The 27,135-nt window shown below is 51.8% G+C and overlaps 1 protein-coding gene across 1 annotated transcript in view; it reads right to left on the reverse strand.

Annotated features, from left to right (window-relative positions):
* Positions 1-25,759, reverse strand: part of CIITA (class II major histocompatibility complex transactivator) — a gene marked incomplete at its 5' end in the record, with an annotated part of 41,776 nt that extends 16,017 nt beyond the window's left edge. Inside the window, 10 exon segments of the mRNA XM_081089944.1 lie at positions 443-598; positions 2,668-2,811; positions 3,280-3,432; positions 4,561-4,605; positions 6,773-6,853; positions 7,031-7,093; positions 9,747-9,842; positions 10,095-10,237; positions 25,351-25,432; positions 25,435-25,759. Of these exon segments, the coding sequence (XP_080946070.1) occupies positions 443-598; positions 2,668-2,811; positions 3,280-3,432; positions 4,561-4,605; positions 6,773-6,853; positions 7,031-7,093; positions 9,747-9,842; positions 10,095-10,237; positions 25,351-25,432; positions 25,435-25,759 (1,288 nt within the window).
* Positions 25,760-27,135: the final 1,376 nt, after the last annotated feature.

A 27,135-nucleotide genomic window follows, 5' to 3' on the forward strand; every position in this document is an offset into this window, starting at 1 on the left:
CCCACAAGGACTGGGGAGCAAGGGGGTGTCACAAGGTGGGAACTTGAGGTTGTATCCTGCTCAAAGATGTCTTTCTTTGGCCAGCTTTACTTTTAAAACATTGTTTTCATCAATGTTTTTAAAAATCACAATATGTAAAAAATCAAGATTTCCAGATCCTGCTGACAATTCAGAAGATCTGGCCACACTGGGCTTTCCTGCCAGGTGAGAAGCTGGTAAAGGCTGGTAGCCTGGTTTAGGTGGGACATGGATTCTCCAGCTGTCCCCCTCGGCCACCCTCCCAGGCCCTCCACTCCCTGGACACCCTCCAGGCCCTGTTTACATAAACTCAGCCTGCTTGTCCCCGCAGGCAGCTGGGTGTGGGCCTGATCATCTGCAGCAATTCTTCTCCCCCGGCCTGAATCCTGCTTCCAGTGCCTCTCACAGGCGCTGAGCCCCTTACCTGTTATGTTTTCACGGGAGGTCAAGGCTGGCTCTGGCATGCTGGGAAGGTCAGCTGCAGCCGGGGCGAAGGGGCTGGTGGAGCCAGGCCGGTCTGGGGACTTCGGGAGGCTGGGGATAGCTGGGCTGCTGGAAGGGGGTGCTTGGGTCATCTCGCCTACATTAGGTGGGAAGGGAATATAAGAACAACCGGATGCCCATCCAGGAACCCAACTGAGTCACCCAACCTCAGATTAGCCTGTGGGGCTTGGGAGTCTGGGGAGAGGAAAAGAGAACTTTCAAAGGACAACATTTCAGGATGGAGTTGAAGAAAAAGCTCTGGAGTTACATCTAGCTCAGGGGTGGGCAAACTTTTTGACTCGAGGGCCACAATGGGTTCTTAAACTGGACCAGAGGGCTGGAACAAAAGCATGGATGGAGTGTTTGTGTGAACTAATATAAATTCAAAGTAAACATCATTACATAAAAGGGTACGGTCTTTTTTTTTTTTTTTTTTAATAGTTTTATTCATTTCAAACGGGCCGGATCCGGCCCGCGGGCTGTAGTTTGCCCACGGCTGATCTAGCTCCTGAAACCTTGGTTTCCCCATCTGTGAAATGGACACAATTAGCTCAGAGAGAGTTTAGGTCAGCGTTCATTTTCCTAGATGGCCCAAATGTCCCCCTGCTTCTGGGGCACCTGTGCCTTACACATAAATTGGCAATGAGACCTTCAAAGGATGCTCTTCAATTGAGTGGAAGTGTACCCCTGGCCTCATTCTCTCTCCCATCTCCGAGAGCCAAACATGCCTTCTCCTGGGCAATTCACAGCCCATCATTGTGGCCGACAGAATGGATCATTTTACTAATCACGAAACAAGGTAATTCAGAGAAAGCTGTGCAAGGCTGCACACCAAACTGCTCACCAGGCTTTACTAAAAGAGTGAAGGAGAGACTCAGTGATCCTTATAAGCATCTCCTATTGTTGGACTTTTTAATGCACATGTACTGATGTAGTTTAAAAATATAACCATGTTTAATAGTGTGGGGGAAAGAAGGAAAAGCCAAGGCTTAGTGGGGAAAAGGGCCCTCGAAGGCCACTCAGCCATTCAGTGGGTCCCTCACCCAGGCCCCCTTGGGAGCTCCGCTCCTCTGCTTTGGTTCTTGGGAAATGGAGACAGAGAGGAGGGAGGATCATGAAAGGGTCCTAGGCTGCCCCTGCCGCATGCCGGGGGGAGGGGGAGGAGTCAGGCTGCCCCTGCCACGTGCCGGGGAGGGGGGAGGAGTCAGGCTGCCCCTGCCGCATGCCGGGGAGGGGGAGGAGTCAGGCTGCCCCTGCCGCATGCCGGGGAGGGGGAGGAGTCAGGCTGCCCCTGCCGCATGCCGGGGAGGGGGGAGGAGTCAGGCTGCCCCTGCCGCATGCCGGGGAGGGGGAGGAGTCAGGCTGCCCCTGCCACGTGCCGGGGAGGGGGGAGGAGTCAGGCTGCCCCTGCCGCATGCCGGGGAGGGGGAGGAGTCAGGCTGCCCCTGCCGCATGCCGGGGAGGGGGAGGAGTCAGGCAGCCCCTGCCGCATGCCGGGGAGGGGGGAGGAGTCAGGCTGCCCCTGCCGCATGCCGGGGAGGGGGAGGAGTCAGGCTGCCCCTGCCGCAGGCCGGGGAGGGGGAGGAGTCAGGCAGCCCCTGCCGCATGCCGGGGAGGGGGGAGGAGTCAGGCAGCCCCTGCCGCATGCCGGGGAGGGGGAGGAGTCAGGCTGCCCCTGCCACGTGCCGGGGAGGGGGGAGGAGTCAGGCTGCCCCTGCCACGTGCCGGGGAGGGGGGAGGAGTCAGGCTGCCCCTGCCGCATGCCGGGGAGGGGGGAGGAGTCAGGCTGCCCCTGCCGCATGCCGGGGAGGGGGAGGAGTCAGGCTGCCCCTGCCGCAGGCCGGGGAGGGGGAGGAGTCAGGCAGCCCCTGCCGCATGCCGGGGAGGGGGGAGGAGTCAGGCTGCCCCTGCCGCAGGCCGGGGAGGGGGAGGAGTCAGGCAGCCCCTGCCGCGTGCCGGGGAGGGGGAGGAGTCAGGCAGCCCCTGCCGCAGGCCGGGGAGGGGGAGGAGTCAGGCAGCCCCTGCCGCAGGCCGGGGAGGGGGAGGAGTCAGGCAGCCCCTGCCGCATGCCGGGGAGGGGGAGGAGTCAGGCTGCCCCTGCCGCATGCCGGGGAGGGGGAGGAGTCAGGCAGCAGGGCGGGGTGGGGCCAGGCCTCCCTCACTCACCTTGGTAGATGAGTATACTGGACACCTCTGTCCCGGCTCCTGAGATTTGCCAGAGCCCCTGGGGCAGAGCAGGGAGGGTGGGGATGATGTGGATGGACCCAGCAGGGAGACCCAGGCAGCTCAGCAAGGAACTGGAGGGGGGCGCTGCAAGAGACCAAGGCAGTGAGGTGAGAACCTCTGCAGCACCTGTGTTTGTAATCCTGTTTGGTGCTTATCTGGTTAGTATCTGACGCTCTTCTTCCTAACGGGCTCCAATCTCCCGAACAGCAGCAGCGGTGTCTGCCTTGCCCACGGCAGTGTCCCTGGCACCTGGCAGAGTGGCTGGCACAGAGAGGTGCTCCCTCCACAGTGGATGGATGGATGCACTGGCTGGCGGGTGAATTCTCTAACTGGTAGGGATTCCCTGCTGTGCCTCCCAGGGGGTGTGTGTGTGGGGGGGGGGGACATGTTTTCTGGCACAGACTGAGCTGATGGGAACCCAGGATGGGACTGGCTGGGACGGGAGTGGGTGACACTAGCTGGGTTCTGGATTCTGTCCCTGGTGGGCCCTGCCTTCGTCACTCCTCTGGCACAGGGAGGGGGAAGCCCTCCTTCTTCCTGCCCCTCACCTACCAGGCGTCAGGACGGTTTCCTCCAGCCGGGTCTGGGCGGATGTTGGCTCCTTGTTGAACAGAGCAGGGGGCGATGGGCAGGGCAGAGCCGAGGAGTCACTCACTGGCCCCACCAGGAAAGTGCCAGTCACCATGGGCGCAGTCAGGGGCTCGGCTGTGTGGAAGGCCATGTTAGAGGCTGCGTGGGATCTAAGTGGGCGCCTGGAGGGGCCTTCCTGGGGTGGGAGCGCTCTGGGAGCAGAGCAGATCGCTCTCCTGGCAGTTGGAGGAAACTCCTGTCTGCTTCTCAGCCCTGAGCAAAGCTGGTTTGATCAGCAACTACTCTGTGCCCAGCAGCCAGGCCCCTGTCCCCAGCCCTCTCCTGTGCCTGGGCCCTTAGAGCTTCCTGAGATGGAGACTCGTGATGGCCCCATTGAGCCACTGAGGCAGGACAGACCTGTACGCAGGCTGCTGGCCCAGAGCTCCCAAGGAGCCCCAAGCACTTCCCAAAGAGGAGTGGTTGTACCCCCATCAGACTGGGGCAGGGGTGTAATGGGGAGATCGAAGAGAGTAAACCAGATGCTTATAAGCATCTCTTATTGTTTGACTTTTTAGCGAGATGCTGGTTCCACCAGCCTTTACCAGCTTCTGACACCCCACCTTGTGACACCCCCTTGCTTCCCCCATTCGATTGGGAGCTCCCTGAAGACGGGGACTGCTTCCCCATTATCCTGGGATCTTCATGGGCAGGACCCCTACCCCCCTGCGTTCAGGGACTAGGCTTCCTCCATCAGACCATGAGCCTTTCATTCCTCAGTCTGTTCCCGAGGGACTGGTCTTTCCACCTTTGCAATAACAACTGGGTGGGAGGAGGGAGGGGGCGGGGGAGGGGGCGGGGGGGGGCGGGGGGAGGAAGCATCTGGTGGGGAAGATGGTGAGCTAGGAGGAAGAGGCTCACTGAAGCTTGGGGGCGGGAGGGCACGGGTGACCGACTGCACTCTGAAAGCAGCAGTGGAGCAAGGTCTCAGCTCTGACTCAGCATAAAGAAGAGGGATGTTAGGGAGGAGGCTTTGTAGAAGCCGAGTTTCCCAGCAGCCCTCGAACTATACAAGCTTCGGAATCAAAAACCTGTTTTTAATCCCTGCTCCACCTCTCACTAGCTGTGTGATCTTGGACATGTGGCTTTGCCTCTCTGATCCTTGACTCTCAAATGCCAGTTTCTATGTGCACTTGAGTCCTGGCTTTCCTGCCTTGCAGTCCAACCCCCGCTCCCCACCGCCCTGGGCCCACCCGCCCTGCTCACCGAGCTTCCTGTGCTTCAGGTCTGCAGGCAGCTCCTCTGGGAAGGCTGCAGAGAGAACACCAGGTCAGCAGGCCCAGGGGAGGGGCGTTCCCAGCCAGGAGGGGCTCCTGGGCCCCAACAGGCTAAATAGCTTTGCCTGGGAGGTGGCCTTGGGGGTCCCACTCCCTTCCCCTGACCATTCCTGCTCCCCTTGTCCATTTGCTTAAAACCAAACCCCACCTTGAAGCTCACAGGACAGTGAGGTACTGGAAGTGGCACAAGCATAGAGGGGACACACAAGACGAGTTTGAGTTTAAAAAAATATGAGACGCCTGCTTTTGATCCTTTCCCAGCTGTGTGTCTGTGCAACACAGCCTCTCTGAGCCTGTGAGCTCTCGTCTGTGAAATGGGCGTATGGGAGGGTGATTCCACCTCGCAGTACACTGAAAATCAGTGAGTGAGGATCAGATACTTAGCACACCAATGGAGAAAACCCCCAGGTGTCCCTGAGCAAGGGGTAAACAAACCATGGTTCATCCACAACAAAATACTGTGCAGACCTGAAATGAACAAGGAAGGACGCTGAAAGGGGGATGTATGGGGAAGTATGCTAGCATCTGCAATTCACTTAAAATGTTCCAAATGTAAGATGAATGAATGGGTGGATGGATAGGGGGATGGACAAATGGATAGAGATGGGTTAAGGCAAATACAGCCAAACTTCATTGTAGAATGTAAAGTGGTAGCTATGTGGTTGTTTGAAGTACAATTCTTCCACCTTTATTGTATGTGGCAAATCTTCATAACAAAATGTTGGAACAATATTCATAACATGAAAACGAGAGAGAGAGAGAGAGAGAGAGAGAGAGAGAGAGAGAGAGGAAGGAAGGAAGAAAGGAAGGGTTTCCTGGAGGCAAGACAATTCTCCATCAGTGATACACAAGTGACCCCACCCCCCTGACTGTTAAACGAAGAAAGCCAGGTGCAGATAGTATAGGTAAAAATGTGGCCATTTGTGTAGAAAGTTAAAAAAAACACACAACAATAACATTGAGTTCGGTTCTAGATAAATAACATGTCTGACAAGGCAAAAAGGAAAATGACAACATAGGTTGTCTTCAGAGAGGGGAACCGAGAGAAAGAAACTGAGAAAAGCTGTTTGAACATAAAGAAATTGGTACAGGGCTTACACGTGGTCTGGCATATAGCATGCACTTCATTAACTGTTATGCCCATTTGACAGATATTTTCATTCAACGGATACTTATTGAGGTACTGCTCCATGCCAGGCACTGTGGTAGATGCTGGGGATGTAGTGACAAGTAAGAAAGACAAGGTCCCTGTCCTCACAGAGGGGGAACTAGGCAAAAGGCAATAAATAAAATTAGTTCAGACTATGACAAGTACTAAGGTTCTAGGAGAGACACAGCAAGGTGAAAGTAAACGAGGTAATCACGTGAAAATTGTGGGGTCAAGGAAAGCCTACAGGAGGAGGTGACATGTTAGCCAAGACCTAAAAGATCTGAAGGAGCTGGCCATGGAAAGAAGTAGGGAAGGACATTACAGATAAAGAGAACAGCAAGTGCAAAGGCCCTGGGGCTAGGAAGGGCCCATGGGTTGCAGGAATGGAAAGAAGCCAGTGTGGCTGGAGCAGGGTGGTTTGGGGACCCTGGAGAGTTGGAAAGGGCCCAATCATGCCTTGTGGCGTGTATTTTGTAGCCATTGGAAGGTTAACAGGGAAGCTGAACGATCTGATTTGTATTTTAAAAGCTCATGTTGGCTGCCAGATTGAGGAGGCAGGGAGGCTGAGTAGGAAGCTCAAAAAGGTGCAGGTACTTGCCACGGGCTCAGGGAGCATACGTAGCAGATCCAGGATTAAAACCCAGTTCTTGCTGATTCCAAAACCTGTGCTTGAAGAGACCTCCCCCAAATACAAGGGTATCAACTAAGGTCAAAAGGGAAGCCAGAGCCTAAAGGTCCTTTGGACGTGGCAGTCAACACAGCCAGTGACAGAGACCCACCAGCAGAGTAGCCATTTGCGCCTGGGCCGTCTGCTTCCTCCCTGGGTCACCAGGGGGCAGTGGTGAGGGGAGAGGCAGGCGGGACACCCACACCCAGGAGGATTAGGCAGGACTTAATGAGGGAAGCAGCTGAGAGCCTCAACAGGCTGTGAAGCGAAGGCAGGGCCAGGAGGCAAGCAAGACTGGGTAGGACCAGGGAGGGGCTCACTCACGTCTTTTCTGACTCTTTTGTGCTGCTTCCTCCAGCATCTCCACACTCTCGCTGATCATTTCTTCTAATCCTATGTGCTCGACTATGGGAGAAAACCAGACACCAACATGCACAGTCAATGGACACCCCAGCTGAACCCGAGCTGTCCCTCTGTTGGGAAGGGATCTGACCACCCCTTAAAGAATGGCCTTCTGGCATTACAGTGCTCCCCAAGGAACAAGGAAGGAACTGTGGACTGAGCCAACAGCCCCCAACTTACTGAAAATGTCTTTGCTCAGGCCCTCGAACTGGGAGTCCTGGAACACATACTGGTCCAGTTCCGCTGCCCAGACAAGGAAAAGTGCAGTCAGTGAGTTCTCAGTCATGTTTGCTGAATGGATGATCAAATTAATGAAGGAACACTGAGCCTTCATGGGCCCTTAATCTAACTGAAGGGCTGGGGTATGTATCCACAGAAACTTATCTATTGCTCTAAAGGAGTGCAGGGCAGTGTGGATGAGTTGTCAGGGGGGCTTGAGTTTCAATTCCAGCTCTCTCCCCGACTATGCCACCTTGGGCCAGTTACTTAACCTCTCTGGGCCCCCATTTCATCATCTGTGTCATGAGAATAAATAATGCCTACAACCACGGACCGATGGTGAGAATTAGAAGCTCTGCATTTAAAGCATTCAACACAGTAGTCAGTACACAGTAGGCACTCAATAAATGAAGTGGCTAATTATATGAAGGAGAATGTGGTTTGGAACCAATAGGAAGACAACGATCATGGCAGGAGGTCAGGGAAGAGAGTGGGATGGGGCAGTCAGGAAGGGCTTCCCAGAGGAAGGGATCCTGGAGCCAGGCCTTGAAAGATGGGGCAGAGCCTGAGAGGTCGAGAGTGGGGGCTTTCTGGATATTTGGGATACATATGGGAAACTCTGAGAGACAGGTATCTGCAGGAGAAGTTTCATGTTGGAGAAAGTTAGGACTTAATTTTATAGATAATAGGGAGTCATTAAAGGCTTCTGAGCTGAGGAATGGAGTAAGGGCAAAAATAATGATGATGATGATGATGATGATGATAAGGATGATGATGACTATAGGGGTGGCATGGTACCTAATACTTATTGAATGCGTACTCTTTGCAAATTCCTTTTCTAACTGCTTTACACATATACATGTATTCAATCCTCTCCAGCCGTTCCCTGAAGAAAGTGTGATTATTATTCCCATTTCTTACACATATAAAAGCCAATGTAATATTTCAGGATGTCTCAAATGATTGCGTGCCCAGGAGCAAACCCACAGACTTGAGGAGCTCAGGCAGTTCCACTTCCTGTGTAGATGCCCCTAAGGGAGAAACCCCCAAATCCTTTACTACAGCCTCCCGCTGTGAGGAAGTGTGAGTGCCCTCAGCCCCAAACACTTCTGCTTCCTGCAAGTAAATTCCCAGGAAGAAAGGAAGCAGGCAGGCTCTCGGTTCTGTAATTTGAGACACCTCTCCATCCTCTGCCCTGGCCCGACACTGGACTGTGCCCTGGGAAAGACCAGCCACATTTGCGCTGACCACAGGCCTCCTGAGTGACGTGCTCCTGGGGTTGCCAGGAAAAGGGCAACTAAGAACAGCTGTGCAGGTTGTTCAGGGTACAAGGTGCCCAGCTAAGAGGGCAAATGGGGGGCAGGAAATTCAGCCGGCACTTTAAATATTTTAAAATTGATTTTAGCCCTAACTGGTTTGGCTCAGTGGATAGAGCATCGGCCTGCGGACTGAAGGGTCCCAGGTTCGATTCCGGTCAAGGGCATATACCTTGGTTGTGGGCACATCCCCAGTAGGGGGTGTGCAGGAGGCAGCTGATTGAGGTTTCTCTCTCTTTGATGTTTCTAATTCTCTATCCCTCTTCCTTCCACTCTGTAAAAAAGTCAATAAAATATATTTAAAAAATAAATAAATAAAATAAAATTGATTTTAGGGAGAGGAGAGAGAGAAACATCGATGGGAGAACTATTGATTGATTGCCTCCTTCGCACACCCCAAACCAGGGATCCAACCTGCAACCTGGGTAAGTGCCCTGACCAGGAATCAACCCCCCCCCCCCACCACCACCACCACCTTTTGGTGTACAAGACAACCTACAACCAGCTGAGCTACAACCAGCTGAGCACGCGGCCAGGGCTCAGCCTGCACTTTAATAGCCAAGCGGTTACTTTCTGGTGGAGGCTGTGTCTTCCAGAACAAGGGCTGCCTTTTTCCACCTCAACAACGTCTCCATGTGGGATAGTGGTGGCTCCGGTGAGGAGGGATCCTTACCCCACCCAGCCCCAAACAACAATAATGCAAACACCTCTCTCCCAAGATTTCCACCCTTCCAAAAGCCTCGCTCTTTGTAAAGCTGCAATCCAGCCTCTCAGCTTATGCCTTAGCAAACCTTCCCACCCCAGACACTTCCCTTTTTGTGGTTAAGTGTAAGACCCTGAAATGAGAAAGACGTCGCTTAGAATTTCAGGCCTGCCCATGGCTATCTCTAATGCAGGTTTGGGTAGACTGCTTCACCTCTGAACTTCATTTCATTATCTGTAAAATGGAGATGCCAATAATGCCCACTTCTTCTGTTGTAAAGGATGCAACACATCTGGTGATTAGAGTAGTTTGGCTTACGAGCTGGGGAGAATGGGAGGGAAGGATGTATAGCATGGGGTTTGTTCAAAGGGAGGAAAGAACAAGAAATAGAAAAAGGTAGAGAAATGGAGGCAAAGGATGTCAAAGTGAGGTTTTGTTTGCCTGTGGGTCATTAGTGGAGGGGTCCCTTTCCCTCACTTTTCTCCATCTTCTTGGAGTCCGCCCTGGAGTCTGTTCTTTGAGCCCTCGCCCCACATCCCCCTTGCCCTGATTTGTGAGAGAGGGGCTATGGCTCATGGCGAATGGGGGAGATTAACAAAAGAGGAAAAACACCTTTCCCCTTAACTGTCCTTTTTCTGGGCTCGGAGTACTTTCTCACCGATATTGGCATAAGCTTCCTTGGTCTCTTCATCACTTTCTATGTCGCACAACAGCCTGCTGAACTGCTCGCAGTTGATGGTGTCTGTGTCAGGTTCTGTGGGGAAAAGCCCCTTGAATGAGACAGGAGAGATCTGGGAAGAGGGCTGGCGAGGAAAGGCAGAAGAGAGCAGCGGGGCTGGGCTGGGAGACGTTCCCAGTGAGAGAGCCAGCCTCCTGCCAGGGACAGGAGCTGTCCGCGGTGCTGACCGGAGCTCCGTGGCCCGCGCTTACACTGGTTGCTGCCAGTCTCCACTGCAGGCTGAGGATGGGGAGGGTCTTGGGAGGGACGAGAAGGAGGAGAGCGCACCTGAGCAGAGATCGATCTCTTCCTCTCCAGCCAGGTCCATCTGGTCATAGAGGTGGTAGAGCTGCAAAGGGTCGGCATTGCTGTTGAGCAGCTCCAGGTACCCACCTTCTAGAGGCCCCAGCTCCATGGTGGGACACTGTCCACTGCCTGGAAGGGAGACACACGTGGTCATCTTATCAGAGGTTGAAAAGATGCAGAGAATTGACACAGTTACCAGCTGGGTTACTTGGTAAAGGCCGGGGTTAGGGTAGCCAACGAAAGTGCGCAAAAGAGCTCAGTCAGCTCCTCTTATATGCTCAGGACATGGGAAGAGGACGCCATAGTTCCTTCCCGCAAAAAACTTACACTAGGAAGATGCTCATAACACAGGAGAGGAAACTGGAGAAGTGCAGAGTCAAGACATCTCACACATGGTAAGCCAGGAGACCCGAGTTCCACATCCTGCACGGCCACAAATGATGACAGCTAGGACAGAGAGCACCTATGTGCCAGCCCCATAGGCTAGTGCCCTTACTCCTCACATCAATAACTATCTGAGGCGGGTATTATCACGATCCTTATTTTATACTATGGCTCTAGGGGAGAATCCTTCCTTGCCTCTTCCAGTAAACTAAGTCTCTGAGAGATGAAGTGAGTTACAGAAGGTAACGCAAATCCAAGTGGAACCAGGATTTGGTCTGGGCAGACTGACTCAGGGACCTACATTTAGCTGTAATGCTCTACTGCTGTGGGTGACCTTGAGCAATTTTCTGCTCCTCTCTGTACCTGTTTCCTAATCTGTAAATTGAAGCAGTTGGGGCAGATTTTCTGTAAGATCTTTCATTATCCTTTGTTAAAGGCCATAGAAAGTACCTTAGATGCTACTTCATTTAATCTTTAAGATAACCTTGGACATGTCCACACAAAAACTTATGTATAATTCGTAACAGCCAAAATAACAGAAGCAACTTAAATGTCCATCAGTGCAGGAATGGGTAAACAGGATGTGGTAAATCCATACAGTGGAATGCTATTCAGCCATAAAAAGAAATAAGTATTGACATATGCTACAACATGGATGAAACCTGAAAACAATCATGCTAAGTGAAAGAAGTCAGACAGAAAGGCCTGCATGTCATATGATTCCATTTATATGAAATATGCAGAATAGGCAAATCTTTAGAGGCAGATAGATTAGTAGCTAGGATTGGGGTGGAGTTGTGGGGGGAAATGGGGAGCAACTGTTAAAGGTACAGGGTTTCTTTTGGGGAGGATGATGAAAATGTTCTAAAATTGATTGTGCAGAGGATTGCACAACTGTGGGAATATGCTAAAAAGACCATTGGATTTAAATGGGTGCATTGTATGATGTATGAATCATATCCCAATAAAGTTTTTTATTTTTTCCCCACTGATTTTATTTTTTTTAAGAGATGGGGGAAGGGGGAGAGAGAGAAAGAAACATCTATGTGAGAGAGAGACACTGATTGGTTGCCTCCAATCCAGGTATGTGCCCATGACCAGGAATCTAACCTGCGACCGTTTGGTGTGAGGGCTGACGCTCTAACCACTGAGAAACACCAGCAGGGCAAGTTTTTAAAACAAAACAAAACACTAACCCTGGAAGGTAGGCTAGCACCTGCCGGCTAAAGCCAATTTGAAGCCTCACCTGTGTGGCTCCAATACAGGTAGTTCAGGTAGTCTACTGCTGCAACAAACCACCACAAAATGAGCACCTTAAAACAATAAAGCCTTATTCTCTCCGTTCTTCAAGCCAGAACTCCAAAATCAAGGTGCTGACAGGGCCCTGGTCCCTGGAGGCTCTGGAGGAGAATCCTTCCTTGTCTCTTCTAGCTTCTGGGAACTGATGGCATTCCTTAGCATGTGTCCTTGTTGGCCAAGACACTCTAATCTCTGCCTCTGTGGTCACATCACCTCTTTGTGTCTCAAAGTTTCTGCCTTTTTCTTATAAGGACACTTGCCATTGGATGTAGGGCCCACCCGGATAATCCAGCTCTCATTTCAAGATTCTTAACCTAATTACTGCAAAGGCCCATATCCAAAATAAGGTCACATTCTCAGGCTCTAGGGATTTGATGTGTTTATATCCTTTTGGGTGCCACCATTCAACGCACATGGGACACAGATACATGTTGGAAGGAATCAGAGGAAGCTTCTTGGAGGAGGTGAGAGAAGAGCTGGCCTTGAAGGCCAGGGATGTGAGAGAGCCTTCTGAGAACCCCCACCTGACCCAGAAGAAAGCAGAGTTAAAATGGGGAAGGACAGTAGGAGGGTGAGATTGTGAGAAAATACACACAACTCACTACCTTCCAGGTGCTCTTTTCCTTTCACTCAACAACTCTCACTACTGATGGGAGGGGTGGGGGGTGGGAGTGGGATCTCAGCACAGACCCAGAAGACAGAGAATGGACTTTCCAATCCAACAGAGGGCCCTGGCTGGAGTTGCCTATTATAATGCATTAGGCGGTGGTTACAGGAACCCAAACAACAGGTTTGCATCAGGGCCCAGCCAGCCATGACTGGAGGAAGCATAACTGAAAGGCCAAGCTACCGCCCTTTTCCTGGGCCAAGGCAGGGAGGCGGGGAGACCAGGAAGAGAGAAGGGCTGCATCTCTCCCAACACGTGGCCTGAGAGCCCCAAGAAATCTACCATTTTCTCAAGGATGGGGAGGAAAGATATCCCTGCCCCAAATCTTGCCTGCTGCCTGCCTCCCACTTTCAGTCCATGCTACTTGTTGGGAGTCTATTTTGTAGCCATCTGCCTCTTTTTCCAGGCAGTTAGACTTAGTGCTAACAACCCAGGACTGACCCCAGCAATTCCAGGAATGCGTTATATAACTTTGGTCAAGTTATCCAATCTCTGTTTTCTCACAGGGCAAAGTTTGAAGCTGAGCCTCACCAATAGACAGGCTCAGCTTCAAACTTTGGGCAATATCACTAAATGTGGCCAAACGTAGGAAACTACACTGACAAAGAGAAAGAAGGCAATTCATGGAAGTTTTGGAGTCAAATTGCCTGACTCTGAAAACACTGCTACCGACAAACCCACCCCAACCTGGAAAGTTCATTTTTTTTTTTATTAGTTAAGGTATTATAAATGTGTCCTCATCCCCCCCATTTACCCCCAACCTCCCAGGAAAGTTCATTTTTTAAACCTCTCAGAGCATCAGTTTCCCCACCTATAAAACAGAGATTAAAATAACTGGTAACTCCTAGGGGTTAGGTAAATTAATTCATGTAGTGCCCTTGGGAGGTGACTGGTGCTTAGTAAGCACTTAATGAATGGAAGCTTAGAACAGCATCCACATATACATGATGAGTACAATATGGGCAATGGCCATTATTATTATTATTACTAGTGGCCTGGTGCACAAAATTCGTGCACATTAAAAGAGAATTAGAGGAAATATTTTAATATTGCTATTTTCTCTTTATAATAGAAGTGTCAGAGATAAAATAAAATTAGTAAAATGTATATGAAAATCTTCCTCCTGTCAGAGTCTGGGGTGCGCCGTGGGACTCAGAGTCAAGTCCTCACCCACCCACGCACACCTCAAAATCACGCGGGACCCAGACCCAGCTGCCCCCACCCCCATTGGGTGAGATCCAGACCTGGCCGGCCCCACCCCTGTCAAGCCCTGCCGGGTGGGGGGTGCGCCTTCAAGTCCCCCGTCAAACCCTGCTGGGCATGGGCATGGCTTGAGGTCCCCCGGCCTGGCGCTGGGGTGGGGGGCGCAACCTGAGGTGCCCCCGCCAGAGTTGGGGGTGCACCTTGAGGTCCCCCATCAAGTCCCACTGAGCAGGGGGGCATGTCCTGAGGTACCCCATCAAGCCCCAATGGGCAGAGTGCACGGCCTGAGGTCCCCCAGCCTGGCGCCAGGGTGGGGGGCATGGCCTGAGGTCCCTGTCAAGCCCTGTCAGGCAGGGGGTGCAGCCTGAGGTTCCCCGCCCCAGCCCGGCACCATGCAGCCTCACGTCCCTGCTGATGGCTCATTATGAGAACCCCACCTCCGCTGTGGGCGGAGCCATCTTGTGATGGTGTGAGGGGTAATTTGCATATTACCTCTTTATAATAAAGGATTATTATTATTATTATTATCTTATTATAATTCACCTCTTACCTCTGAGGTTGACTAAGGGACCCTTTCTCTTCCACTCCTGCCTGAATCTCCACATTGTCAAGCCAAGATTTCTGTTGTTTTGCTTAAGGAAGCCTCACAGTCCCCATAGGAACAGTGTAATCACTGCCCACTGCCACCACTCATCACCACCACCAAGAAGGTGTCTAAGAGAAGCCACCCCAGGGTCTGCTCAACCTGGGCAAGAAGAAGTCTACTCGATACCCCCAACATGCACCATGACACCTCCCTTCCCCAAAATGAACCCTGCACTTTGCAAACATCCTCTTAAGTAGACAGGGATTTGCAGCTCACAATAGATTTCTGCCTCCACCTCCATGCCCTCCGACTGAGCTCCCAAAGAGCCTCAGGGAGAAGGCAGGATGGGGTGGTATGCCTTCTAGTCAGAGGAGGATTCTCAAACACTTGTCCAAGGCCGCCTGGCTGCAGAGCCTGAGTTTGAATTCTGGCTGGAGGCCTTAGGCAAGTGACTTAACTGAGTATCCATTTTCCCACCACTGGATCAGAATAATGAAACCTACCGTGAGGGACCCTCAAAAGGCCAAGGGGGGCTCTGTGTGGTGCACCAAGCCCTCAGGAGGCCCACAGTCAGAGGAAGCCCGTTAAGTCTGAGCTGGGACTCAGACCCAAGAGTCTAGGCTCCTACTCTAGATCTCCAGCAAGGCCACAGCGCCTCCCATTCATGCCAAGATCTACTTGTCTCTCAGTCTAGCTCTTCTCCCCTCAAGTGGTCCCACGACCATGTTTCCTGTGTCTCTAGATCAGCGGTTCTCAACCTGTGGGTCGCGACCCCTTTGGGGGTCAAATGACCCTTTCACAGAGGTTGCCTAAGACCACTGGAAAATACATATATAATTACATATTGTTTTTGTGATTAATCACTATGCTTTAATTATGTTCAATTTGTAACAATGAAAATACATCCTGCATATCAGATATTTACATGACGATTCATAACAGTAGCAAAATTACAGTTATGAAGTAGCAATGAAAATAATTTTATGGTTGGGGGTCACCACAACATGAGGGACTAAAGGGTCACGGCATTAGGAAGGTTGAGAACCACTGCTCTAGATGCTTAGGATATTATTCAAAGGCCCTTCAACTAGACCCTTTCTCCCACCTGCAATTCCAGGGGGCGGGGGGGGGGGGCAGGGGAGGCTGATGGCAGAGATGGCCCTGGTCACCACACTGCAGAGGAGAGAGGCCCCTTCAGCTGCCCAGCACAGGGCAGACCATAGAGGCGGAGCCCTGGGAGGGCAGGCCCCTGTCTGTCTCACTCACCTAAACCTGGGTTCCAGCACATGGTGGGCTCCCTCCATGAACAGGAATGATGTGTAACTAGAATTCACAGGTGCCTTCTGAGTGCCAAGCACCAAATGACATGATGTATAAACATGACCCCATTTAGTCTAACTCACACATTAGCTATTTGTATTCCCTTTCCTCCGAGGAAGAATCAGGCTCAGAGAGAAGAGTGGGGAGCTGGGTTCTGAACCGCCTGCCTGGCTCCCAAGTCTTAGCTTCTGCTAGTCACTCTTGGCCCCCAGTGCCCCTGGGGAGGTGCCTTCACCCAGCGAGAGAGGATGTGGGTGGCAAGATTATTTCTCCTTTTGAGGAGCTTCTGGGGCGCAGCAGAGCAGTCTGTGTGTTTTTGATAAATGGGCAGTATTTTTAGAAGGTCCTCTTTGAACCCACCCTTCCCCTGGGGCTACCACCTTCCACATCCAACTGAAAAAATGTTCCTAGTCCTTTTGCCACCAAAAGTCCCTTCTGGGGATCAGTTCTATTTTCATTTCAGACTATACTGTAGGTTTTGAAAGAGTGTATGCACCAAAATGGTTTCTGAAATAAAAATTCATTTTTCCTTCCCCCCCACCCCCGCCCGCCCTGGGGAAATCAAGTGTGACCAGAATGTCCTTAGTCAGACCCGAGCAGCTTGGCGTTCCGTTTATGAAGCTCTTCTTGTGTCAACATAACATCCTCCCAGGAAGAGGGCATATATCTTTGAGGGTCTGAGGAGGAATTGAGAGGGAGAAAGGGGCTCCTCTGTTGCCCCCCCAAAACCTTCAGCACTGCTCTGCACTGCAAGAGGATGAGAAGTGATACCTTCCTACTTGTTGACTATGAACTTCTCCTCTGGAAGGAATGGAAAAATCTCAGAACTGTGTGTCTAGAGACATGGGTTTGAGTTCCAGCTCTACCTTTGATCTTAAAAAAAAATTATACACACACACACACACACACACACACACATAATTTCAGAGAGGAAGAAAAAGGGAGAGATAGGAACATCAATGATGAGAGAGAATCATTTAATGGCTGCCTCCTGAATGCCCCTCAATGGGGACCGAGCCTGCAACCCAAGCATTCACCCCGACCAGGAATCAAACCGAGACTTCCTGGTTCATAGGTTGATGCTCAACCACTGAACCATGCCAGCCGGGCTATCTTTGATCTTGAGTTCATTTCTTTACCCCTCGGAACCCGAGTTTCACCAACTGGCTGTGCGAGTCCATACAGTCACGACCTTTTGGGATTCTAGATTTCTCGTGCCTTTCTCCTTTCTATTCCACCAAGGCCCCCTCAGCACCCTCATAAGAAGCTGCTTCCGGAGGTCAGACAGTGGTAGGAAGCAGAGACCCAGAGATACTTATCTACCACAATCAGCACCCAATCAGCATCTCTGTGGGTCTCAGGTCAAATAAGTTCCTCTTTTCTCTTGCACCCTGCAGTCCTCCAGATAAACACAAAGAAACCTCATTTTTTTCTCTCTGTAACACAATGATTTACTGAGCATCTCCTACAAGAAAAGCACCAGCTCGGGTCTCCAGGGCCCCTAAAGAGGTTTCAAAATAAAGTCCCTGCCTAGAAAGGTGTGGTGCAGACCTGGGTAATATTTTAGAAGAGGGAAAAAATAGGATCATAATAGTACCGGGGTTAAGAAGGTGAGCTCTGGGTTCAAACCCCAGTTCCACAGTAACTGTGTGAGTTCACACGGGTGACCTAGCCTCGCTGGGTTGTGAGGTCTACTGTGCTGGTTTGGCATTGCGTGTCTACCTCATCTGTTTGCTGTGACTCGCCTACAGTGACACATCAGGACGTGTTTCTAAGCTGTAAGCTCCACAGTGAAAACAGCAAGTTGTCACTTGACACTGTACAACCGGAAAAAATTGGAAAGCTGGGCAATGCTCTCAAACGGGCTGGAGGGAGAGGGCTGATGTGACCGCCCCAGAGAAGAACCTGGACCACGTAGCATAGCTAAGGATGCAGAGACCCTACAACCCAGCAACTCTGTTCTTGGGTCTGTGCAGCTCCAATAACTATTCCCATAGCTCCACAAGGACACACATCTGAGGATACTCACTGCTGTGCTCTGAGTGGTGACAGGGAGTTGGAGGCCACCTGTCGTCCCTTGCTGGGGGAGGGACAGGAAAAAGTAGCCCCTACAACCCATGGAGGGATGGTGCAGTGATTAGAAGCAGCAGACCAAATGCACACAGAGCAACACGGGTGGACTGTCATAGAACAGTACAGAGTTAAAAAGTAAAAAAACAGGATGAACTCTGGTAGCCCAGTTCTAGACGTGCAGAGTGACAACATGCACATACAAAAAGCAACGCATATTTTACAAGAACACATACAAACAGGAGGAAGAAGATAAAGGGGGTCAACTATACGGTGATGGAAGGGGACTAGACTTTTGGTAGTGAGTTTACCATGCAGCATACAGGTGATGTATTATAGAGTTACTGGTATGCACTGGAAAATTCTATCATGTTATTAACCAATGTCACCCCAATAAATTCAATTTAAAAGAAAGGACACATATATACAAAAGGACACACACTTAATGCATTGGAATGGGCGACAGAAAGGGAAGAGGGAAACTGAAGAGCTGCCTTATGTGGACCAAAGACCACAGAGTGCTATGAAGTGAGGTGTGTAGTTAGCAAGGTTGAAAGGCTCCTGAAGTTTACAAGAAACAAAGCAGCCCTAACCGGTTTGGCTCAGTGGATAGAGCGTTGGCCTGCAGACCGAAAGGTCCCAGGTTTGATTCTGGTCAAGGGCATGTACCTGGGTTGTGTGCACATCCCCAGTAGGGGGTGTGCAGGAGGCAGCTGGTCGATGTTTCTCTCTCATTGATGTTTCTAACTCTCTATCCCTCTCCCTTCCTCTCTGTAAAAAACCAATAAAATATATTTAAAATAAAAAAAGAAACAAAGCAAAGTCAAACACGATGGACGCTTCATGGGGTGGAGTATCTCTGTGGCTCCCCAACAGAGCCTGGCACCTATTGATACTGGGAAAGGAACACCTGCACTCTTGAGACCCTGTAGGCTACCCCAGAAGGGGCAATCTGGGCCCAAGAGCCTGCAGTTCTGGGGGGAGGAGATGAGAATGGCCAGAGCTTGGAGGAGGACAGGGGAAGGCAGGGCCGCCGTCAGAGGAGAAATCCCCAGCACTCTGGCCCGCTGTCTGCCAGCCCAACGCGGGCACCGCAGGAAAATAAGAAACTGCTGGTCCCACTCAAGACTTTCACTTCCTAGAGGGACTTGAGGAAGTCACAAGAGACAGAAGGGAAACTGAGGTATGTGGCAATGCTGAGGGGTTTATGGGGCTGGAAGTGGCTGGAGGTTCTAGTCCAGGGGTGGGCAAACTTTTTGACTCGAGGGCCACAATGGGTTCTTAAACTGGACCGGAAGGCCGGAACAAAAGCATGGATGGAGTGTTTGTGTGAACTAATATAAATTCAAAGTAAACATCATTACATAAAAGGGTACAGTCTTTTATTTCAATAGTTTTATTCATTTCAAACGGGCCGGATCCGGCCCGCGGTCCGTAGTTTGCCCACGGCTGTTCTAGTCTCTTCTCTTCCAGGCAGGGAGATCAGAAGACCTGTGTGCATGCAAGTGTGTGCATGAGTGTGAGCATGTACAAGAGGGCAGCAGGCCAGACAAGCTCCATGTCAGGAGAGGTCTGGAAATACTGCTATTGGTTAGCTCTGGCACTCGACTCTAACTGCAGGCTCTTATGCCTCAGGGGGCTTGACTTGGAATATGACTCAAAAATGAGGGTTGAGTCAGACCCATAGGCCTAGGTATTTTATCTCCCAAGGCAATCTGAGTTTGTATATGGGTGTCTTAATTACTCTTGCAACGTCTCCATATAGAGTACACGATTGTTGCCAAAGTTCCCACTATCCCCTATTGCCTTCTGCCTGACCCCATTTTGCACTATTATGGTCCTTCAGGCGTTTGGGTTTGTAACCCTTGTCTCAGAGACCCTCTAAGGTCCCTTCTGTCTCTGACCTGCTAGAAAGAGGATGGCTTGGAATGGGTGGGTGATTGGGGCAGAAAGACGCAGGATTAAACTGTTCTGCCCCACAATGGCACAGGAGGGTCTATTGCGACAGAAGGTCTTGGAGGGGACTGGCCCTGCACACCCACACGGTCAACTCCACAAAGGGGAGAAGCAGGAAGCATGGGAATTGTGGCATCTGGGATGGTAGGTGTGTCTTTCCAGCTCTGATGCCAGTTTGGACTGAAAGGCGGTTAAGAGATAAGCTGTCTGGGAACTGTGAGGCATGGAGTTCCATTGGATGCCAGTGGACCTACCCCCCCCCCCCCCCAGTTCCAGCACCCTCAAGTATCTTGGCATTTCCATCACAGCTCCCCAGCCCCTCTGTGCTGAACAAAGGGGCCTCAGAGCAGGAAAGCCAAAAATGGAAGCATGATTGGCTCAGGCCCTGATCACAGGGCTTCTCAGCAATAGGAGGGAGGGGGGAGGGAGTGGACGGGCATGGCCATAGAGATGGCCGAGTTTCAACAGACCAAGGATGAGATCAACATAGGGACTCATGAGACCTGGGATTTGGGCCCTGCTCTGCATCTGATGGGCTGTGACAGGGGAGCCCTTTTCCGTCTCTGGTCTCCAGTGCCCTCATCTGTGAAGTACGAATGTCACTCTAGAGCAGTGGCTTTCAAATGAAATTGAAAAGAGCCCGAATCTCAGAACAGGCGATGAGGGAGCTGTTTGGTTCAAGGGGGCGGGGGGCCCTGAACCTCCCCTCCCCAAAAGGGGCTGCCCAGCGTACAGTTAAAAACACAACTTCAGCTGACCGTTTAGGCCTTGGCCTCCAGATACTCTCTGACTTGACAATTTACACGTGTGTGGTGGATACTGTGGTGTGTCGCTCAGACCAACACAATTAGCAACAGCTGCTGACGGCAACTGGCTCAAGCTCACAGCTCAAGCTCTCTCAAAATAATCCAAAGTCACACTCTCTCTAGGGGTAGCCCACGTGTGATGATTGGTGGCAGTGACTGCAAAGGTCTGATCTCCGTGTCTCAATGTGAGATAACCCTGTAGTCTGGCCCAGCTTCAGCGTTCCCCCTGGGATTGGCTGAGACCTTTGATATGACTATATTGTAACCCAACTCCTCCCTCTGCCCAGTTCTGCTTCCTGCCTTTCCCCTCGGGTCTCCCCGACAAACCATGTCCTCTCTCCAATAAACCCTCTATGTGCAAATCTCCATCTCCTAGTTTGCTTCCCAGGGAGCCTCACCCAAGACAACTCGGCTCTGGTTTTTCCCAAGTGGGGTCTGGAAATCATAAAGAACCCCACAATTGGCTCAGTTGACATAGTTCAGTGGTTGAATGTCAACCTATGAATCCGGAGGTCCTGGTTCGATTCCTAGTTGGGGTGCATGCCCTGGTTTCGGGCTCGATCCCCAGTGTGGGACATGCAGGAGGCAGCCAATCAATGATTCTCTCATCATTGATGTTTCTGTCTCTCTTCCTCTCTCCCTTCCTCTCTGAAATCAATAAAAAAAAATTTTTTTATATAAAGAACCTCACAGATGCTCCCACAGAGACCAGTTCTGAGAGCTCAGGTAAGCCACCTATCTCTCTGGACCCCCATTGAAGGAATCCACCTCATCACAACTTGGGGAATCTTAGAACTCAAACAAGACCACCTTGGTTTGTGCATGTGTCAGTAAGTGGTACAGTTATTGGGGGTGGGGGGCTGGTGGCCCTGGGACAAAAAGGGAGGAGACACACTATAAGGGCTGCAGCCAAGGGCTGAGGGGTGCCTGCAGTGCTAGTGCAGAAGGTAATCCTCCTTCCGGCTCCCTGGCCTCCCCACCCTCCAGTGGCCTTCCCTTTGCATGTCCCAACATTTCTAGCTGCAGTCAATGACCTGGAAAAGGAGTTAACACATTTTGGAGGGAAGAGAGCCTGAGCCAGATTGCTGCGGCGGGGAGGGGAATGAGGCTGCTGTGCTCAACCCTCGCTCTACCTAATATGGCACCTAAACCAGCACTTAGCCTTCTGCTGGGTGCTGGAAACTCCGAGATGAATCCCAGGCTGGCCCTGTCTGCCAGGATCTGTATACAGAGCTCAACAGTCGACAGACTTGGCTATGAATTAAAACTGCCCCAGAAAGAAGAGAGAGAGAGAGAGAGAGAGAGAGAGAGAGAGAGAGAGAGAGAGAGAGAGAGAGAGAACCTGTCTGGAAAAAGTTGCTAACCACATAGCAGCCTGGGCCTCACCCCCACTAAGTTCTGATTCAGTAGGTCTAAGCAGGGCCTGGGAATCTGAATTTTTGAATGAGCATCCTCTCGTGTCTCCTTTTTGACACATTCTGAGCACTAAGAGAGGTTTTATTTCCAAGGAAACTGAGTTTCCACTCGCCAAGAAGATACTGACTCACCTGGCAGGGCATTCTTGACCACCAGGAAGGCTACGATTCTCCTTCCCTCAAGGGAACTTTATAGACCTCCGCTTCTGCCACCGCTGGACACTTCCTCTATTCTTAAATTTTTCATTTCAAAAGTCCCTCAGCCGCTCTGCCCTTGATCTAGGAGCCCTCAGTCCCACAGCTTAGATTGTTACAATAGCTACAAGGTCTTTACACGAATGCAGAGTCTCCCAAACTTCAGCCAATCATCTGCTTCCTTTAGAATTTTTCATCATATCTTCATACCACCTATTCTATAATTTACCTTAGCATTTTCCTTAAATTAATTTTTAAAGAAACAAATATATTCATTTTAAAAGAAAACTTTCTAGCTTAGCTGGCATAGCTCAGTGGCTGAGCGTCAACCTATGAACCAGGAGGTCTGTGTTGATTCCCGGTTGGGGCACAAGCCCGGGTTGCAGGCTCCATACCCAGTGTGGGGCATGCAGGAGGTGGCCAATCAATGATTCTCTCTCATCATTGATATTTCTATTTCTCTCTCCCTCTCCCTTCCGCTCTGATATAAATAAAACATATATATTAAAAAAAAAGAAAACTTTCTAGAGTTGAAGGCAAGGACTCAGACATATACATGAATAGCCATAAAAGCGCTATTCACAATAGACAAAAGGTGGAAACAACTCAAGTACCCATGGACAGATAAACAGATAAGCAAAACGTGGTCTATCCATACATTGGACTATCACTCAGCCATAAAAAGGAATGAAGTTCTGACCCAGGCTACAACATGGAGGCACTTTGAAGGTATTATGCTAAGTGAAAGAAGTCAGACACAAAAGGACAACCACATGATTTCACTTATCTGAGGCACCTAGAATAGTCAAGTTCTTAGAAACAGAAAGTTGAATGGTGGTTGCCAGGGACTGGGGTGGGGAGAGGAGAATAAGGAGTTATTGTTTAATGGAGACAGACTAAGATGGAGAAGATGAAAAAGTTCTGGAGATGGATGGTGGTTACGGCTGCACAACATCGTGAATGCACTTACTGCCTCTAAATTGCACATTTAAAATGGTTACATTGGTCAAGTTTGTTATTATTTTAGAAAAAGAAAACTTTCTATGACTACTTCATATGAAAAAAAAAAACAAAACAACACACCCAAACCACAGTATCACTTGCCATTAAAAACAAAACACGGTTATCAAAATAATGTTAGCTGCCTTACCAGTTTGTTAAAAAGGAACCTTAGTGAGTACCACATAGCCTTTAGAGTGCTGTTAAAGACTCCTACACACAAAACAGGAGGAGGATGAAAAAGAACCAGAAAAGCACCAGTTTCCTCCCTATGAGAACCAGTGTCAATCAATGCCTCTTGGAGAACGGTCTTTGGACCACTCACCACATATGTGTCCAAGTCTTTGGAAAACCTCCCTTCTGCTCTGAAGACCTCAATTCAAATTCTGACTCTACCAACTACTCAGCTGTTTCTATCACACGGAGAGAGTACAAGGGTTGGGGCACATCTGTGCCCCTCAATGTGTGTATGACCATCGGACCCCTGACATAAGAATCGCTTGGGATAACTGGTTTAACCTGCCATTTGGAGGCCCACCCCAGGCCTAGCCAATGGGGTTTAGGGGCAGGGCCTTGGAACCTGCACACTATACAGCCTCCAGGGGATTCCATGTGTGGGAAGTTGGGACCCCCTGGCTCAGTTATCTCTGAGGACCCTTCCAGTCCACATCCTGGCATCTTGGAGACCAGGTCCTTGTCTAAGGCAGCCTGGGGTTTGGGAGATGAGTTGCTGGGGTCTCCTCCCCTCCCCCTTCATCTCCACCAGGCCAGGCACAGGGATGGGGGATGTCTGGCCAGCGACATCATTTGGTCTGGCCCTGCCAAGGCACTAGGGGTGAGTTAATTAAATGTTTGACCAAATATAGCAGGCTAATTTTTAAGTTGATAATTTTTAAGTTGATAATCTATATATATAAAAAGCCAGCGACCAGAAGGCCTTAATGATCAGACCAACCAGTCACTATGACACCCACTGAGGCCAGCCAACCGGCTGATCAGGGGGTGGGGTTGGATGGCCAACCCCTCCCCCCCTTTCCCCCAGGCCAGCCCAGCCCAGCCCCGGATTGCCCACCCCATCCCATCAGCCCGCAGCCCCTCCCCCCAGCCAGCCCCCTCTCCCGATTGCCCCCCACACAAAAACTGGGGGTGGGGCTGGCCAGCCAATCTCCCATGGCCCCTGCTCCAGCCACTGGCCCCCAATTGCCCCCCCTCACTCCAATGGGAGGCGGGTCGCCAGCTAATCCCCAGCCCACCAGCCCTGATTGCCCCTATGGGGCAGGCCTGCAGGCCAACCTCCCCCATCTCCTCCTCCCCACAGATGCTCAAATTGGTGCACTGGGCCTCTAGTGACATTAAAAATATCCAAATGGCCTTTGGCAGAAAAATGCATCTTCATCACTGCTAGAACAAGAAGCGCCAATTTTCTTAACCTTCTGGTTGACCTGAAGTAGTTCTTTGGGCGGGGAAGGTTGGGTGGGGAAGGGAAGTGCACAGATGGAAGACTTCTTGCCCAAGTAAGGAACCCCTGGCTGCCATTGGAAGCGGGGCGCTGTGGTCTTCTGGGCTGTATCCCCTCCCCGTCTCAGGTGGACAGAGGGCCTGTGGGACTCAGAGAACTGCCGTGTTAAGGGCCCCAGACAGAGCTAGACATGGTGGCTCCAACTCCAGCATTCTGGGGCCCTAGAGAGCGCACACCCCCATTCCAGGGGCTCAGGACCCCAAAGCGAGGTAGAGATACCAACTTTCAAAGACATTCCGGGAAAGACCCCGCCTCCCAATATCCTCAGAGAGGCGCAGATTTCTCCAGCGGCTAAAGTTTCCCAAGTTTGGACTTCCCGGAGCCCTCCCTGCAGGGGATCCCCCCAGGGGGGCCGTTCCCAGACTCCAGAGTCTGAGCAGAGATATGATCCAACGGGGACACTGAGCCCCACGCCCCCCCTTTCAAGGGCCCCCACGGAGGAAGGGCTTGCGTCCCCTGCACTCACCTGCGCGCCTCTACAGACTCTAGGAGGCGCCCTCAGTCAGCCCCGGGCTGACCCAACACCTGTTTCTGCTCCGCGCTCTCCCTCCGAGTCCCAGTCCCTCTGCGGACACTCCCTCCCTCCGGGCTCTCCCTGCCGCCTCCCTCGGCCCCAGCGTTTGGGGCGCTGCAGCCCAGCGCCGGTTCCCAGCTCAGGGTCCTTCAAGGGATGCTGGAAACCACGAGTTTCCCAGGTCTACATTCTGCACACCCTCTTCCCCTGCTCCCAGCCTTGCTGTGTGACCTCCGTCCGGCAAGTAGCTTCTGAGTCTCAATTCCCAGCCGAACTTCAGGGGCGGCAGAGGGGACCTTGCGCACCTACCGCTGTTCCCTGGACTCGCGCGCAGCGCCACGCTGCTGGCGGCCTCTCCCTCCGACAGCTCCGGGGCTATGGTGAGCCTGGATGGCCAGTGACTTGGCCACGCTGCCTCCACCCCCTGCAGCTGCCCTTTTTCTCTTTCATTTTCATTCTCCTCCGCGAGGCTTGGACCAGACCGGGGAGTAAACAGGCATCCAAGCCTCCCCCTGCTGCGTCTACCACGTGGCTTCTCAGAAGCACCTCCGTGGCACCCCTACACCCCTGGGCGCCTCCAGGGCGTCCCCTGCTGCGGGGGCACCAGCCTGCCCACGGGCATGTGATCTGCACGCCCTGGCTTGCAGGGAGTTCATCCCCTCGGTTTCTGTCTAGCTCACCACCATGAAGGCAGCAAACCACGCTGCAGGGCATGTGAACCAGAGCCTGCTTCCTGAGCTTTACTTCCAGGAAGCTGGGTGCTCTTGGGGGGCGGAGCGGGGGTGGGGGTTTCAGGGGGAGAGAAACAACGCCTCAGGGACCTGCACTGGAGGTTCAGCCCAGCAACCTGGCATTTCCAATACCACACCCCCTGCCGCGTGACTCTTGCCTTCCTCCTCCAGTATCCTGGACCTCTGCCCCGCCCACCCTGAGACCTTTTGGGCGGGCGGGCGGGCGGGGGGGAGGGGGGGGTGGGTGGGAGTGGGGGGAGGGGGTGGGGGTGGGGGGGGGGAAGGATTGCGGGTGTTGGGGGGGGAGGGGGGATTGCGGGTGTTGAGGGGGGGTACTTCCCTTCCCAGGCTTGGATTTCCTTACCTGGAACTGAGGGGGTGGGTCAAAGTGGGCCCTCTAAAACTCCCCCAACATCCCTGGCCCATAGCTCAGTTGGTTAGAGCATCCACCTGATACCCAGGGTTTCGGGTTCAGTCCCTGGCCAGGGAACTTACAAGAACCAACCAATGAATGTGCAACTATGTGGAACCCCAAATCAATGCCCCCCACCCCTCTCAAATCAATAAATAAAAAAATTTAAAAAAGCAAACAAATTTCCCCAACAAGTTCTGGCTGCATCCAACAGAGCTGGCAAACTTGCCATAACCTGGGGTTCAGAGGAAGCCACACATTTCAGTGGTGTCTGAGCCAAGGAGTCCCGCCACTTCCCACCACACAACAATGGCCACACCAATAATATTGGGCTCCTATGATGACAGTCAGTTCCTACAATGTGCCAGGCACTGGGCTAGACCCTTTAATCTCTCACCATTGTCCTGTCAGAAGACACTTCCCCTTCTCCCATTTTACAGCCCAGGAAAACAGCCTCAGAGAGGACTGGCGACAGGTTCAGTGTCACACCGCAGCCAGCCCACCGTGCAGCCAGGATTCAAACCTGTGCTCTGACTTCAGAGCTGGTGCAAGCTGTCTGTACTACGCTGTCTCTAGCCATCTGTCCCCTGCCCCCCACTCCTCCCCCAAAACACCACTTGGAAACTGGGGAGAGGGCAGTGTCTGTCCAGGGGCCAGCTGGCTGAGGCTCAACAACCATACCAAGGGGCTGACTCTGGCTTTGGTTTCCCTGCTTCTCAGAGGATGGGGTGCGGTCTGGCAGGAGTCCCGTCCTTCAAGGGCACCTCTCAGTGTTTACCTGGCAGCTGGAGGGCCTTGTGATTGGCCAAGCCAGGCCACTGATGGTGAGAGCTAACAACACACCCTCTGAGTGGGCCCTCAGAACTCTCCAAGGGCTGATAAAACCCTCTCACATCCCAGGCGTCTGGACTGGCTGCCCCTCAAGTGGAAGGAAACGGCCAACCACC

Source organism: Myotis nattereri (assembly GCF_964212035.1).
Source record: "Myotis nattereri genome assembly, chromosome: 4".
Lineage (NCBI taxonomy): Eukaryota > Metazoa > Chordata > Mammalia > Chiroptera > Vespertilionidae > Myotis > Myotis nattereri.